The sequence below is a fragment of the Vanessa cardui genome, chromosome 4 (assembly GCF_905220365.1).
Source record: "Vanessa cardui chromosome 4, ilVanCard2.1, whole genome shotgun sequence".
Classification (NCBI taxonomy): Eukaryota; Metazoa; Arthropoda; class Insecta; order Lepidoptera; family Nymphalidae; genus Vanessa; species Vanessa cardui.
Genome location: NC_061126.1, coordinates 15,820,673 through 15,835,745, shown reverse-complemented (window position 1 = coordinate 15,835,745; position 15,073 = coordinate 15,820,673). Strand labels below are relative to the sequence as shown.

Genomic DNA, 15,073 nt, shown 5'->3' with positions numbered 1-15,073 from the left:
TACATTCGATCAAGTTTATGAATGAAATATCGTTTTTTTTTATTTAATGTCAGACACTTAAATAAAATATGTAAAAAGTCTCATTTTTCTTCTCCATTTTCGTCTTTTTCAAGTGACTTAAAAATTATCAATTCCTATGAATTTTTATATTAACAGCTTAAAAAAACTCCAGATTATAATTCATGTCGTGATCAAAGCTGCATGTGTCTATTTTCATAGAAATTCTGCCACACGTGTATTCCACTAACCAGCATTGTAACAGCTTGCTTGGGGGAATATGTTCCAAACCTTCTCCTCAAAGGGAGAGGAGGCTTTAGCCAAGTAGTGGGTAATTAACAGGCTGTTGTTGTCTTTGTTGTTGTAATGGGTTAATATAGAAATTGTAAATTATAATTGTAAAGTGATTTTATTAAAACGAATAAATAAAACTAGAGAAGTATTTTATTCCATTTTTTGATTAAGTTTTTCAATTATATCAAGAATCGCTAATGTAAGACCAGATATGAGACTGCAAAATCCAAATAATACAATAAGAATATTCTTCCACAGGACCCAATTGTATTTGCCAAGGTTTTCCCATCGATTTATGGTCTCTATAACACCAGGAATAATGAGACCCAGTATTGAGTAGAAGAGAGCGCCGACGATGTTAATGATCTGTTCCAACATTGGTAAAGCTATGCCAATACCACCTAAAAATTTTTTTTTTTTAAATTTTATATTAGCAATAATACAGTATATAAAATAATTAATATAATAATAAATTCGGTTATTCGATTATGACTATAATCGAGTGTTCGATTTTATAATAACACATAGATACCTAATTATGAACAAAACAAATAATTAAAATAAAAATAAAAATCCTAAACGGTTCAGCTAGTAATTTTAACTAATGATATTAACTTACCGCAGAGACACACAATCGCTATTCTCCCAAAAATTTGGGATAAATTTCTATACTTTTCTTTAATATACGGTTCGGCATATTTCGTGAGAATATCTATTACGACGTAGAAGTGTAAAGGATACGTGAACAATATCGACACGGCTATAAATATCTTTCCACAGATTGCGGGCCTGTAAATAAACAACAAAATCATTTTTATTTGCAATATACATTTAATTTAATAAAATGACTATTTAAAATTTCTTGTATCAATCTACTTCAATAAATATTATTAACATTTCGTTTTCTGCTCCGTTTTGGAAGGATTGATCGTTTGAAGCTTGTTTCTGCTTAATTTAATTGATTTATTTGATTGTAACTACGAAACATAAAATAAAAACATTAGGTTATTTGTAGGTATGTGTTTATCAATACTATCACAGTAATACATAACATGGTGAGAACCACTTTAACAAGCTGTTGATGCGTATGTTATATGTAGATACTTCATTGTCTGCAAAGGGTCATTCGCTTCTTTTCCTAATGCTATTATTATATATATTCTTTCTATTCCAAATAATTAATTGTGAAGGATTATTTTTATAACATTATTAGACGGCCAATCTTATTTAGAATTAGATTATTCCTTATTCACGTGGCCTCCTATAAAAATCGTCCCGTTCCGTGGCTTAACTGTATGCGACCACCTCCTCGGAATATAGATCTATGTCCGCCACGGAACGCAGTAGTTTCTCTAGTCCTCAAATTAAATACATTTCAATTCGTACGTTCTTCGTTTATCTTCAAAATTATCTTCAAAACGGAACGTACGAATTGAAATTCGTACGTTCCGTTTTGAAGATAATAAATACAAAGTCTGTTAGCTATATATATATATATATAGGGCCTTGATATTTGGTGAGTAGGATCTTTATGAGTCGAAATGGCCCAGTGGTTAGAAGGCGTGCATCTCAACCGATGATCGCGGGTTCAAACCCAGGCAAGTACCGCTGTTTCATGTGCTTAATTTGTCTTTATAATTCATCTCGTGCTCAGCGGTGAAGGAAAACATCGTGAGGAAACCACATGTGCATTCCACCAACCCGCATTGCAACAGCATGGTGGAATATGTTCCAAAAACCTTCTCCTCAAAGGGAGAGGAGACCTTTAGCCCAGCAGTGGGCATTTACAGGCTGTTGTTGTTGTTGTTGTTGTTGTAGGATCTTTATATTGAGTAGACACCCACTAACTAAGGAACTTTAGAAACTCTATCTCCAAGGCCGCGAGCAACAGCGAATTATTAATAAATTAATTTTTAATGCGACATAGTCACGTACCAGTCGTTCATGGGCAGGTTCAAAGTAATAGACCCCTGCAAGTTGTCGCCGTATCTAAAATATCCAAACAAACCCAGAAACCCATACAGCAGCATAATGAACGTCATGGCTATCACCAGAACACCGCGACACCCGAGGAACTGTTCTGGTTTTTTCATGTTATTTTCCACTGGCATTACCACTCCGATTCCTTCCATGGCAAATATTACAGTTCTGTAAATTATTTAACAATATAGTTTTAATGTTTTTGTGAGGTGTGTTTCATCAGTCAAACCCAAGAAGTATAATCGTTTACAATTTTTTTAAATGTACCTAATTAGGATTTCAAATAAATGCGACAAAGGGACTCATAAAGATCGAAGGCTGCGGTCTCCTCTTAACGCCGTCGGCCGTTTGCAGCGTCACGTGGTCGTAAGCAACTAGGTATTCACATTCAAATTTTAAAAATTACACCATAAAACACATTACTTCAATTTATTATAGACTGAGATATAGCTAATCAACACAAATATCAATATAACAAATTATATAATATGCTTATGTGTGAACAATTGCTAAAATATTGTTCTGTTTTCATTATAGTTTTATGAATAAAACTAAAATGAATTATTGACGCTTTTGAACATGTTTGATTTTAGCTGCCTTCTAATTAGAATCTCTTAATAATTATTAAGAGTTGGAACGATCATTTTCTAATATTCATTGGGGGATATAATTAATATCAAATTTTGTACACCTAACTCATAAATATAACCCCTCAAAACCGGATGATTTATGCTTCCACTAATTAATGACGTCACGATGATAATCTTACGAAGAAAACTAAGGGAATTTCAAATTGATAATAACTTTCGGTTTCATAAGATTATGGCTAACCGGAGGAATCGGGAATGCCTTGTATTAAAACGATTCAGTGGGTTCAAACATACTTCGCATAAACAAATGAATTATAATATATGGTATATATGGTAAATATTAGTGAATATGTAAGTCAACGTAATATCCAGGTAGTGTGAAGAATTTTGATATTCAATTTCCAAAAAAGTCACTCTAGAAACAATAATTATTGGTGGCATTTAGATAATATTCTTTGGTAAGCTTAGTAAACACTTTTGCTCGGCACTTTAAATAAACGTCGGATGGTCTTTTGATATTGTTTTGATGTGTAATCTATATGATACATAAGCTAGAATATTTTGTTTTAATATTTTGTATATTCTGGTGCTAGCATCAATACCAGTTATTATTAATACCAATATTATCACTGCAAATAAAAAGTTTAAGACGCCTGAAGTTTATTTTGAGCAAAAGAGATAAGTTAGGATTTTGCTAAAAAGTTTCTTTAAAAATGAAGGAGTCAGGAAAAGATTATCATTTAATATGTATGTGCTTTGATTTAATATTGAACTTTTAATCATTGACCTTGATATTCTAAAATAATCGGGAAGCTAGCTCCAATTAATATAAAAAAGTTTTAGTATTATTTATTAGTATTGGTCCATATGGTACACTTTTATCGCAATGGACAGCGGGTACTTTATATCATGTGTGCATTAGATTGTATATATATAAAAAATAAATAAAGCAATTGTAAAATAGATGAAATGTAGACATTTGTACACGTAAAGATTTACATTTCACAATTTTTGATAATTTTTTACTACACTAGCGCTACCTTAATCTCTTGTTGGTGATACTAAAACATTTTATTAGGCACAATTAACCATTTTTTAAATGATTTATATCGTAGACAGATTATATTCATTTCTGTTTAACTAACACATTACGCTCTCAATATCTTTTTGCTTTTCTTTTATATCTTTTATTTAAAAAAGCCTAAAGCTTAGCCTAAAATAATCATATTTTTTTAATTTAAGGCCATTGTGCGGAATAAAAATAACATGGGGCAAAAAGGTATTTTTATGGATATCAAAAGCCGCGAGTGAGAACTAGTATTTTATAAAGGTTTTTGTGATTATCATCTTATTATTGCGTGTTTTGCCGACGGTACTTACGATAGAAATGCCGGGAATCTAGACGCGTGTCCGACCACTTGTTTGTCCGATATCGTTATTTCATCTTTGAATACATAATAGATGCAAATTCCAAATGTTGTTACGAGTAAGACGTTGGCCATCAAGGAGAGGGGAGCCAGCCATTTCAAATATCGTATCTGCACCATCAGACAGAGCGGGACTATGAGTATGAGGCAGTAATACTGCACCGACAATATGTACCCTGGTACGTATTGGTCGAACAGCTGAAACATTCATAGATAGTTAATGGATACGAATAATTTAAAATATTAAAAAAAAAAACCTAAATATAATTGAATTTAAAACGTTTTTTTAGTTGAACACTACCAGAAATAAAGAAGGTTATGCAAAGATCAAAAAAGAACTAAATAAAAGTGTATTATTAAATGCTTCCATCGCAACCATTAAAAAAATAACAAAATGGCAGTATATGGAAAAATTTGATAATTGTCAATTTAAGTAATATCACGTAGAATCTTGAAAAACCATTGATACAAACCTGTTTTATTGAATCCGCTATCAACACTGTGAATATGCAGCACACTCCGATATAAGTGAAAACTAAGGAAAATTCCGCGAAGGCTCTATAAAGAAAGCGATAAAAGGTTTAGCAGGGAATTTAAAAGTTTACGACGTTTCCACGTGGAGCTTATCGAAAGCTTACCCGGCGGTTGAAGCCAAAGGCCTCAGTTTCTTGGGTCCGATAGCAAAGGCTACTTTGCATGTTTCTGCGTAGTTGAGAAGGGGTTTCCGGACAGCTTTACAACAATTCCTAGAAACTTGGACCTGTAAAATTTAAATTTTTACAGTCAAGAAGCACTTGACACTACTTTATAGTACAGTAACAGCCTGTAATTTTCTCACTTCTAGGCTAAGGCCTCCTCACCATTGAGGAGAAGGTTTGGAACATATTCCACCACGCTGTTCCAATGACGATTGGTGGTAAGCAAATGTGGCAAAATTTCGATAAAATTAGACATATGCAGGTTTTATAACGATGTGCGTATCTATGTATCGATGTTCCTTCACCGCAATGACTGAATTCCTGAATTGTAAACACAAATTTAAGCACATGAATATTTAGTGGTGCTTGCCTGGGCTTGAACCCGCAATCATTGGTTAAGATGCACGCGTCCTAACCACTGGGCCATCTAAGCTTACTTGATATTGTATAACTTTTACTAAATAATTATGAAATTATAAATTAATGAATCTTTTAGTGCAATTAATTTAAATATACTTCAATAATAATATATCTAACATTGCAGCAAATTGAATTTGATGATTTGTTTAAAAATGGATGGATGTTTTGTTTGATTTTAGTCACGATCGTCTACTACATTTAAGTAGAATATTAGAACGATAATGTAGATACAATATACTTACAAAAATATATACGCAGTGTGCACATACGAATGCTATTATAACGGTTCCAACAATCCCTACACCCCATCCTGCGTTCTTGAACGCCAGAGGTATCGCGAGGATGCCGGATCCCAGAGATGCCTTGAGTAAATTAGCTAACGATCTGGCAAAACTGAAACAATATTGCAAGTAAGCGCTGCTTAGAAATGCTTTTATTGCTTTTATTTCAGGATGTTTTACTGTAATATAAGTCAGAAAAAAGGAGGAGGAGGAGGAAGGAGTTTGTCAAGGATGACAACTTTCTTCCTCCTAGTAACTCCTTCTAGTATATAAGTTATAACAACACAGGTTTGTATTATTTGCACAGGTTTAAGCTTTTTTAAACCTGTGTAATAAAAAATAAGATTTCTTTTTGTTTGAATTGAATGTCACGAGGTTCTTATTTAAAGCATAAATTCGGGTTAAATAGATTGGATATCCAATTATTATTTTTATCATTATAAATTTGAAAACTAAAATATGAATGATCTAAAAACGAATTCGGTGAAACTGTACTTACGAATTCGGCTTCTTAACCTGCCGATGTTCAAAGGGATTATACTCTTGCGCTTCGGATTCCTTCGTACTGGCCTCCATTTGAGTGTGACATATATTTCCATCAACAATCTTAATGCAATTATAGACAATCCAGTTTTATCGATAAGTGTTCGATTTTACATTCATTAGTACAATAGTTCCCCAAACTATCTCCAATACTTCATAGTTCAAACTAGTTACGCCACTCCAAAAATATGTTACATTGTAAATATAATTTACAATTGTTCTTTTATCTGAAGAAAGAATACCGCCGGTTGATCGTGATGAGCTTTATCTGAATGCAAACGTTTCATGAATATAATCTCAGTATTTAACTAGTAGATAAGAAATAGATAAGTACTACAACGCGTAATAAACAAAATCACAATACGACTTAGTTAGTTTTAATTACATTGCTCGCCAAATAGAGACTTTATGACGATGCGACATTTTCGATTCAAGTTGATTTTGTTAGACCTGACCAGTGTATATTTACGATAGATTGTAGAAAACAGTACAGAAAAAATTGAAGTCACAGAAAAAAATATAGATAGTAGTTGTCTTGTGGGTTCCTACTGACCATAATTGATACTGCATTTATTGTATATTATATCTATTCTTGAGATTTAAAAAGGTTAGGATCTAATCTTATTGACTTGGTATAGATAAATTGAACTAAATACACTAGTTTGTGTAGTTGCAAATATATTAAGCGTATGTCTGATATTTAATTATAGTATATAAAATATAGTATATAGGGATTTTTTTAAAGGTTTTTATTTTATGTTTTTTTTTTTATTAAAAAATATTTTTTTAATAATTTTAAATTTATTTAATAATTATGATAATTTATTTTCCTTTCTTTGTTATATCCTTTTTCGTTCATACAAAAAAAAAATATATAAAATACATAGGGATTTTTTTAAAGGTTTCAGTGTAAAATTACTTGTATTTAAATAAAATAATTATGAACTGTTAATAAAAATTTAATAATTTATGAAAATATACAAAATTAACAAATATACACTACACAATTAACGATAAACATGTCGAGATTCTTCCAGCAGAGTCTCAGCCGGTCTTTTGGTGCAGTATTGCTATAATGTCCATAATCGTGACGGTACAGCCAGATATCAGACTGCCCAAGCCGAAGAGCACTATAAGTATGTTTTTCCAAAGCACCCATTTATACTTGCCCAGGTTTTCCCATCTGAACACGGTCTCTACGACGCCTGGGATAATCAGGCCGAGGATGGAATAGAAACAGGCGCCGACGATGTTTATAATTTGTTCTAATAGAGGCAAAGCCACGCCAATTGCGACTGAAAAAGTGTATTTTCCATATTATTATTTGCTGCCGGCAACCTGTCCAATATAAGTGATAGCCCGCGGCTTCGCTCGCATTCAAGGGGGCTGATTGTTGAATAGAATTGATATGTCAAGCAAAAAGTAGCCTATGCCTTTCTTGGAGTTCAAATTTGCTTCATTACAAATATCATCAAATTCGGTTCAGCGGTTCGGTAGTGAAAGAGCGACAAACAGACAGAGTTACTTTCACATTTATAATATTAGTATTGATTCTACAATAATAAATAAGCGCTTGTGTCAGAGATATTTTTCGAACTCACCGCAGAAACAAACGCCCGCAGTTCTCGCCGAGAACTCGGTCACAGTGCGATACCGGTCCTTAACATAGCCATCTGTGTATTTCTTAACTATATCAAACACCACGTAGAACTGCAGAGGGTACGTGAAGAAAATTGATAAGGCTATAAAAACTTTAGCACATATCGCAGGCCTGAAAACAAAAGACAGCAATACATTTAGTATACAATAGTAAGAACAAGACGAAAATGTAATTTATCTTTTGATATATTTTATTTGCAGGCAAATGTCATCACTATAAGAAATATTAACTATACTTCAAATCGTCAATGCATCACTGACACTGGCAAGATAAGATCTTGGGATTTTATCAATCGCACTCTCCCTTCAAAACGGATACAATTAATGCCAGGTATTGCATCTATCTTTACAATTATATAAAAATTGTGTACTATAAAAAGTGTGGCATCTGTGAAGCCTTAATTTTTATCCGATTGAGATGTATATGTTGCTGGTACTTTCATTTTTAAGACATAAAATTTCTTCTATACATCTTACATAGATATACATACATCGACTTCCCGAGATTAAAATGCTAACTGTTTATTTTGTAATAATATAATATTAATAATAATTATAAAATGGTAATTTTCAATATAATCTACTGACTTCTTCGGTTGTCAAGTGCTGGCTTAAGATAGTAGACTGGTAGTATTATTTTGTTATTGGCCGGTCGAGATAATGTTCTTAAGGAATCTTTAAGCCTGCTATCTCTCTATTAGCCTGAAGTGATTTGTATCAAGCCAAACACTCACAATGCACTTTTACAATGTAAACAAGCGATCACTTCCTGGTCGAACCGGTATTGTTTATTACACATAAGTGTTATTGTTAATGAGCTTATTAGGATTCTGAAACCAAGATTAAACCATTTAGTCTATGTACTTAAATTATTATTTTTATAAACAATATTGTGTGAACGGTCGTTAATTTCAAATTGATCACTCGCGTCGGATTGATTGATCACATTCATGCACGCGACTGAGTTGTAAGGAAATCGTATTTAGAGAATCATTTTAAATTAAATAGGTTCAAACGATTCAATTATGCCTCGATATGATACAATAAGACCAGAATATTTAATTAACAGCCTGCAATTCTCCCGCTGCTAAGACCTCTCGCTTTAAGAAGGTTTTGGAATATATTCCACCACGCTGTTCCAATGCGGGTTAGTTGAAAACAAAGAAATTCGATGAAGTTGGCACATGCAGGTTTCCTTCGGATGTTTTCCTTCACCGCCGAGCTGGAGATGAATTATAAACAAAAATTAAGTGGTGCTTGACTCAGTTTGAACCTGCAATCATCGGTTAAGGCCCACGCGTTCTAACCACTGGGCTATCTTAGCTCATTCAGTCTACTAATATATTTTAATGCTTGAATATTACTCAGTCAGTATATTAAAAATATGATACGTTAATTCCAAAAGATTTCTCTCTCAGGAATCCTTTAATTTTTGATTAGCGGATGAGATAACTTCTATGTAAGAATGACGATTGATTATCAAATTTTCATTTACTAATTATATATATCACCTGTAAGACACAAGAACTGTGGTATTGATAACAAAAGCGTGACTATTAGAATCATTAAGTGTTCCCTTACAATTTACGTGAAAGTGAATTTTTACTTGGTGGTAGGGCTTTGTGCAAGTCCGTCTGGGTAGGTACCACCCACTCATCAGATATTCTACGGCCAAACAACAGTACTCATACTATTGTGTTCCAGTTTGAAGGGTGAGTGAGCCAGTGTAACTACAGGCACAAGGGACATAATTCCTCAATTCTCCACATCTTAATTCCCAAGTTGGTGGCGCATTGACAATATAAGGAATATTTAATATTTCTTACAGCGACGTTGTTTATGACTGATGGTGACCACTTACTATCAGGCGTCTCATGTGTTCGTCCTCCAACTTGTAACATAAAAAAGTGTAATCTTGTGCTGATATTTATTACAGAAATAACGAACTCACACATCATCTATAGGAAGGTTCAAGGTGATCGATCCCCGCAGCACGGATCCATATCGCAGGTATCCGAACACGCCGAGGGTGCTGTAGAAGAAGACAATAGCGGACATCGCCACGACGAGCACGCTGGGGCAGCCGAGGAAGTGCTGCGGCTTCTTCATAGCGTTTTCGACAGGCATCACCACCCCGATGCCCTCCATGGCGAAGATGACTGTTCTGTGTGAGAAACATCAGGGCTAAGTATTGTTGTATTAAAATTTTGACATTAACAGCCTTTAAATTTCCCACTGCTGGGCTAAGGCCTCCTCTCCCTTTGAGGAGGTTTGGAACATATTCCACCACCCTGGTCCAATGCTGGTTGGTGGAATACACTTGTGACAGAATTTGGATGAAATTAGTCACAAACAGATTTCTTAACGATGTTTTCCTTCACCGCCGAACTCGAGGTGAATTGTAACTACATCAGTTAGAGATTATAAGACTACATCTATACGTAATATAATGACATAATTGTTCATTATGGATTTTATAATTTTCACATTGATGTAACTCACTACTAGAGGGCGTTGTAGCGTATCCATTTCTATAACGGTCAATCGATAAATCGATAGCCATGACAATTAATCATACCGTTTTTGCTTCTATAATAAACGTCATCAATTTAATATTGTTTATACATATATAGGTATATATGTTTTAATATCTTCGTTACAGTTTTGAAATTGAGGTCAAGTGGAAGAATTTCTTTATTGCTGAAGAAACAAGACGGTTGATTTCTTATTTTTGTGTAGTAAAACAAATTTAATCAGAACTTTTCATTCTGGCTGTTAACATATTATGTCCTAACAGTTTCATTTGATAAATTATTTTTATAATTGTTTTAATTGACTTTAAAGTATTCCAACATTGGATTATATATTATTTATAATAAAACATAAACAATATAAAATAAGTATTAAGTAAGTATCTTTTAAATAAAGATTTTTTTAATGTAAATATTAAATACAAGGCTGTGTGGTGCAATGTCTTGGCTTTTTCGAAGAGTAAAACATTGTATTTGTAATTAAGCCTTTACGAAAAAATAATTAATAAATATTTAATAAAAATAATTTCAAACAATAAATTATGAAAAGAAACGAAAAACTTTAAATGTGCGCATTTATGAACTTTTTTTTTAAATATAGAAAAAACGCTGATTATTTTTATATAAATTTGGAAGACCTCTAACTCTCTCACATAAAGTTTTTGTGCATCTGTTATAGTTTAAGCACTTACAACAATTTGTTATTAGTTTTTCTCTATAATTAGAAAAAAACCATAGGTACCTCTGTACAACATTAGTATTAAATATAAAAATGGAAGTTACAAGTTTTAAAATGGAGCTGCAATTAGGATTATTTAAGTATTTGTAAGTAATATTATTTGAACTATAAATACAGTTCGCTTCACAGTAAGAGACACTAATGTACGTCAGAAATGTGGAAAAAAACGAACGTAGTAATGACGCTGAGTATTCTGAGTATTCTGAGTATTTCTATGACATCCGATTCGAAAATGGCGAAAGGAAACTGTCGGTACGACGCTTAAACTTAACGTGCGATTATTAGTACGAAACGAGTATTCGTTTTATATTTTTGTTTATATTATTTATGTATATTAAATAATTGTTTAGTAATCCAAGTAATGACAGAAGTTTGCGTTTTGAGTAACGATGTGTAAATAAAGTCTCAAAAATACATAGGTCCAAAACTCTCTCTAAAAGTATCAAAATGATTAATTTGATTGACAGTGTAATTGCTACTTACGATATAAATGCGGGAATCCTTGACGGGTCGCCGACCACTCTCTTGTCAGATAGGGTTATCTCGCTTCCAAATATATAATACAAGCAAATGAAATACGTAAGAATTAGGAATAAGTTGGCTAGTAACGAGAAAATCGCTAACCATTTCAGATATTTCACTTGACTGAGCAAGCACAAAGGGACTAATGTAATCAAGCAATAATATTCCACGGCGAGGTTGACACCCGGCACATATCTGTCAACGAGCTGGAAAAATAATAATATGTTTTATATAACCCTTAATCATGTATTTTAATTACTAAATAATTACAAATCGAATTTAAAAATATATTGAATTAATCTTTTTGTTAATGTTTATTCATAATAAACATTATGAATTACGATAATTTTTATTTTATTTTATTATTAATTTTGCAATTCTCGGTGTACCGGTACGTAATGATCATGGACCAAAGGAATACAATAAGCTTTATCTGAGTGTTGATTTTATAACGATGTAATATTATATTATTAAAATAATTACAGTAGATAACGTACAGATCAGTTTTTTTTTGTACGAAATCCTGTTTTTTAAACACTCAAATTATAAAAACCATATATTTAAATTAAGAATTTCCATGTTTATAGTTGATTTTATTTTAGATAATATTTGAACATTTATAAACACATTTTACTTGGTGGTAGGGCTTTGTGCTAGCCCGTCTGAGTAGGTACCACCCACTCATCAGTTAGTCTTCCGCCAAATAACAGTACTCAGTATTGTTGTGTTTCGGTTTGAAGGGTGAGTGAGCCAGTGTAACTACATGCACAAGGGACATACCATCTTAGTTCCCAAGGTTGGTGGCACATTAACGATGTAAGGAATAGTTAATATTTCTTACAGCTTCATTGTCTATGGGTGATGGTGACCACTTACCATCAGGTGGCCCATATGCTCGTCCGCCCACCTATAACGTATAAAAAAAAATGTACCTGTTTTATGGAGTCGGATATCAGAACAGTATAGATGCAGCAAACGCCTACGTAAGTGCAGACCAACGCGAATTCCGCAAAAATACTGCAACGAGAATATAAAAACAAACATCGATTAAGGAAACTTAAATCTTCATATATGACCTTTTGGCAATTTTGCGTTTAACAAGAATACCACTATTATATTTAATGAAAAAACACAGGTGTCAGCAAAATATCTTTATTAAGAGAAAATTAAAACAATATGCCATGTATTTAATAAACAACTTACCTGGCAGCATTGGCGTAGGGTCGGAAACATTTAGGGCCATTCTGAAACGCAGACTTGCACGTTTCTGCATACCCAAGAAGTGGTTTGCGTTCTATCTTACAGCAACCGCGGGAGGTCTTGACCTTTACGAAATTCAAAGTACAATAAACACTGTTTATTTAAATATTAAATTTTTCATTATATTTTATGTTTAGTTTTCACAAAACAATAATAAAATGGCTCTAAAAGATGAAAGAACTTGAAAGTGAAATTCGAATATCGAAAGATCGATTCTCTTATATAACTGATTGCGTACTTACGAGTATATGAACGCAGTGTCCGCATATTATCCCGATTAGGAGAGTCCCAACGAGCCCCAATCCCCAGCCAGAGTTGGAAAACGCTAACGGACCAGCAAGCAGCCCGGATCCCAAAGAAGCTTTTATTATATTAGCTGTTGCCCTCACATCTCTAAAATATATATATTTCTAAATATTGGTTTCATATTACAAATTGCTCATATTATTTATTTATTATAGCGTTCGATGTAGGTGTACATTAATAAACAATTGACAATAATACTCACGAACTTGGTTTTTCAACTATCCTATGTTCAAACGGATTATATTCTTCTTGTTTTTTAATTTCAGTGCTCATGTTTGCTGACTGTTTTTAAATTTCACACTCGAAAGAAACTAATTAATGTACACATTTCCAAACAATATTTCGGTTTATAATTATATATATATTAATATAAACGGATGCTTCGATTTTTTACAAGGAAACGATAAACAGTAAATTCTGCTTTATTGTATAAAGATTTACTTGAAAATAAATCACGTTCATTCCACGCTCTCGAGGCCGATCGTTATAATCGCAATTGTGGGTAAGCCTTAAGTTAATACCGAAGTCTTTATTTGATAAACTGATAAGCGAATCACGGCGCGCGGAGCCTTTCTTCGCCGAACGCACTACCGGAGACAATACGACAACGTGAGAATACTTTATTTTTAACAGGTTGTATGCTCCATGTCGCCTTGTCATGTTAACGTTATGCTCTTCGCAATTCAACGCTGTGTAAGTATGCAAATGACACTTGTTATCTTTTGTGTTTTATTAATCAGCTATAATGTAACTCGTGTATTCCCTTTGTATTCATAGTTTTCGTATTATTTAAACAGACGCCATAAAGAAACATATGATTACACAAACGCAAGGTCAATATTTCGGATTAAAATTATTTACATCGAGCTGATAAAAAACATCGAAATTGATAGGAGTTACTGGCGAACAAGACGAACTACCAGACTAAATATCAAGCCTGAGTTTCACGAGGTTAAGACAATCAAATAGGATAATTTCAAACGGGCACTTAAAACCTTAAATTATCATATTTCATAACATGAGACTGTCCAGCAAAAATAAATATCTACATCATCATCAAATTTCAAAAAAGTGCTTAGTTCTAACACTGTTGCATTGTCAAGAAGATTTGAACATAGAATTCGAAAAAGTAATACGTTATGTAATAGATATACATATACATTCATTTTCATTTCCGCTTCATATCCTTTTCAATTGCAGCTAGAAAACATGCCATAGTATGTTGTTAAAATATAACATAATTAGGTATATTAAAATTAAAATACACCATTTTAATGTCAATGTGAGTATCCTCGAAGTTGAAAAGTTAAATTAAAATATAAATATTAAATCAATCATGGTCAAATGTAACAATCTCACTGATTTTGTTGCTGACACAATGTACCGTGAAAGTAGTCTCAATATGAATCGTAAAATGTATCGAAAATATTTTTACGTAATTAGTTTAAAACAAGCAATAAGGACAGGCCCAGACCTTGATGTTGTGATATAAAAAGATATTTTTAGTAATAACTTTTATTCGTACCCTCAGGCGTCAATTGTAAAATCTCGGTAAAAATACTTTTGGTATGTAATTATTGCGGTTACTTACTTAATTGCACTGCACGCGACCGTGGCATTGTTACCGCGTGAGAATATTTGATATCTTACTTTTCAATTAGCATTTCTTTAATCGGCTTAAAAAAATACAAACAATTTGGATATTTCCTTTTTGAGTGCATTTACTCTTAAAATTTTATGAATAAAAAAGACATCGCAGGCGCCCTTTAATCAAGGGTGCAAGAGGTCCAAATAGCACGTGCAGCGCGCGTTATGGGGTGTCTTAC

At 32.9% G+C, this 15,073-nt stretch overlaps 2 protein-coding genes across 2 annotated transcripts; both read right to left on the bottom strand.

The window, feature by feature from the left end:
• Positions 1–423: 423 nt before the first annotated feature.
• Positions 424–6,508, bottom strand: LOC124544338 (proton-coupled amino acid transporter-like protein pathetic). Its single transcript, XM_047122844.1, has 8 exons — positions 6,187–6,508; positions 5,649–5,799; positions 4,927–5,048; positions 4,762–4,846; positions 4,242–4,486; positions 2,227–2,439; positions 911–1,080; positions 424–692 (listed from the first exon to the last, which is right to left on the bottom strand). The coding sequence occupies exons 1-8, from the start codon at positions 6,261–6,263 to the stop codon at positions 442–444; spliced, it is 1,314 nt and encodes a 437-aa protein (XP_046978800.1). The 5' UTR covers positions 6,264–6,508; the 3' UTR covers positions 424–441.
• A 665-nt stretch (positions 6,509–7,173) lies between these two features.
• On the bottom strand, positions 7,174–13,858 carry LOC124544337 (proton-coupled amino acid transporter-like protein pathetic). Its single transcript, XM_047122842.1, has 8 exons — positions 13,450–13,858; positions 13,184–13,334; positions 12,885–13,006; positions 12,614–12,698; positions 11,643–11,887; positions 9,841–10,053; positions 7,832–8,001; positions 7,174–7,525 (listed from the first exon to the last, which is right to left on the bottom strand). Exons 1-8 carry the CDS (start codon positions 13,518–13,520, stop codon positions 7,275–7,277), a joined length of 1,308 nt encoding a protein of 435 aa, XP_046978798.1. The 5' UTR covers positions 13,521–13,858; the 3' UTR covers positions 7,174–7,274.
• Between the last annotated feature and the right edge of the window lie 1,215 nt (positions 13,859–15,073).

Excerpts from the sequence above, each read along its gene's own strand:
- LOC124544338 (XM_047122844.1), bottom strand. The coding sequence starts at position 6,263 with ATGGAGGCCAGTACGAAGGAATCCGAAGCGCAAGAGTATAATCCCTTT. Across the intron at positions 4,847-4,926 it reads CCTTTGGCTTCAACCGCCGG|AGCCTTCGCGGAATTTTCCT; the intron begins GTAAGCTTTCGA and ends CTTTCTTTATAG. Across the intron at positions 4,487-4,761 it reads TAGCGGATTCAATAAAACAG|CTGTTCGACCAATACGTACC; the intron begins GTTTGTATCAAT and ends TGAATGTTTCAG.
- LOC124544337 (XM_047122842.1), bottom strand. The coding sequence starts at position 13,520 with ATGAGCACTGAAATTAAAAAACAAGAAGAATATAATCCGTTTGAACAT. Across the intron at positions 12,699-12,884 it reads CCCTACGCCAATGCTGCCAG|TATTTTTGCGGAATTCGCGT; the intron begins GTAAGTTGTTTA and ends TTCTCGTTGCAG. Across the intron at positions 10,054-11,642 it reads AGGATTCCCGCATTTATATC|AACAGTCATCTTCGCCATGG; the intron begins GTAAGTAGCAAT and ends TTTCTCACACAG.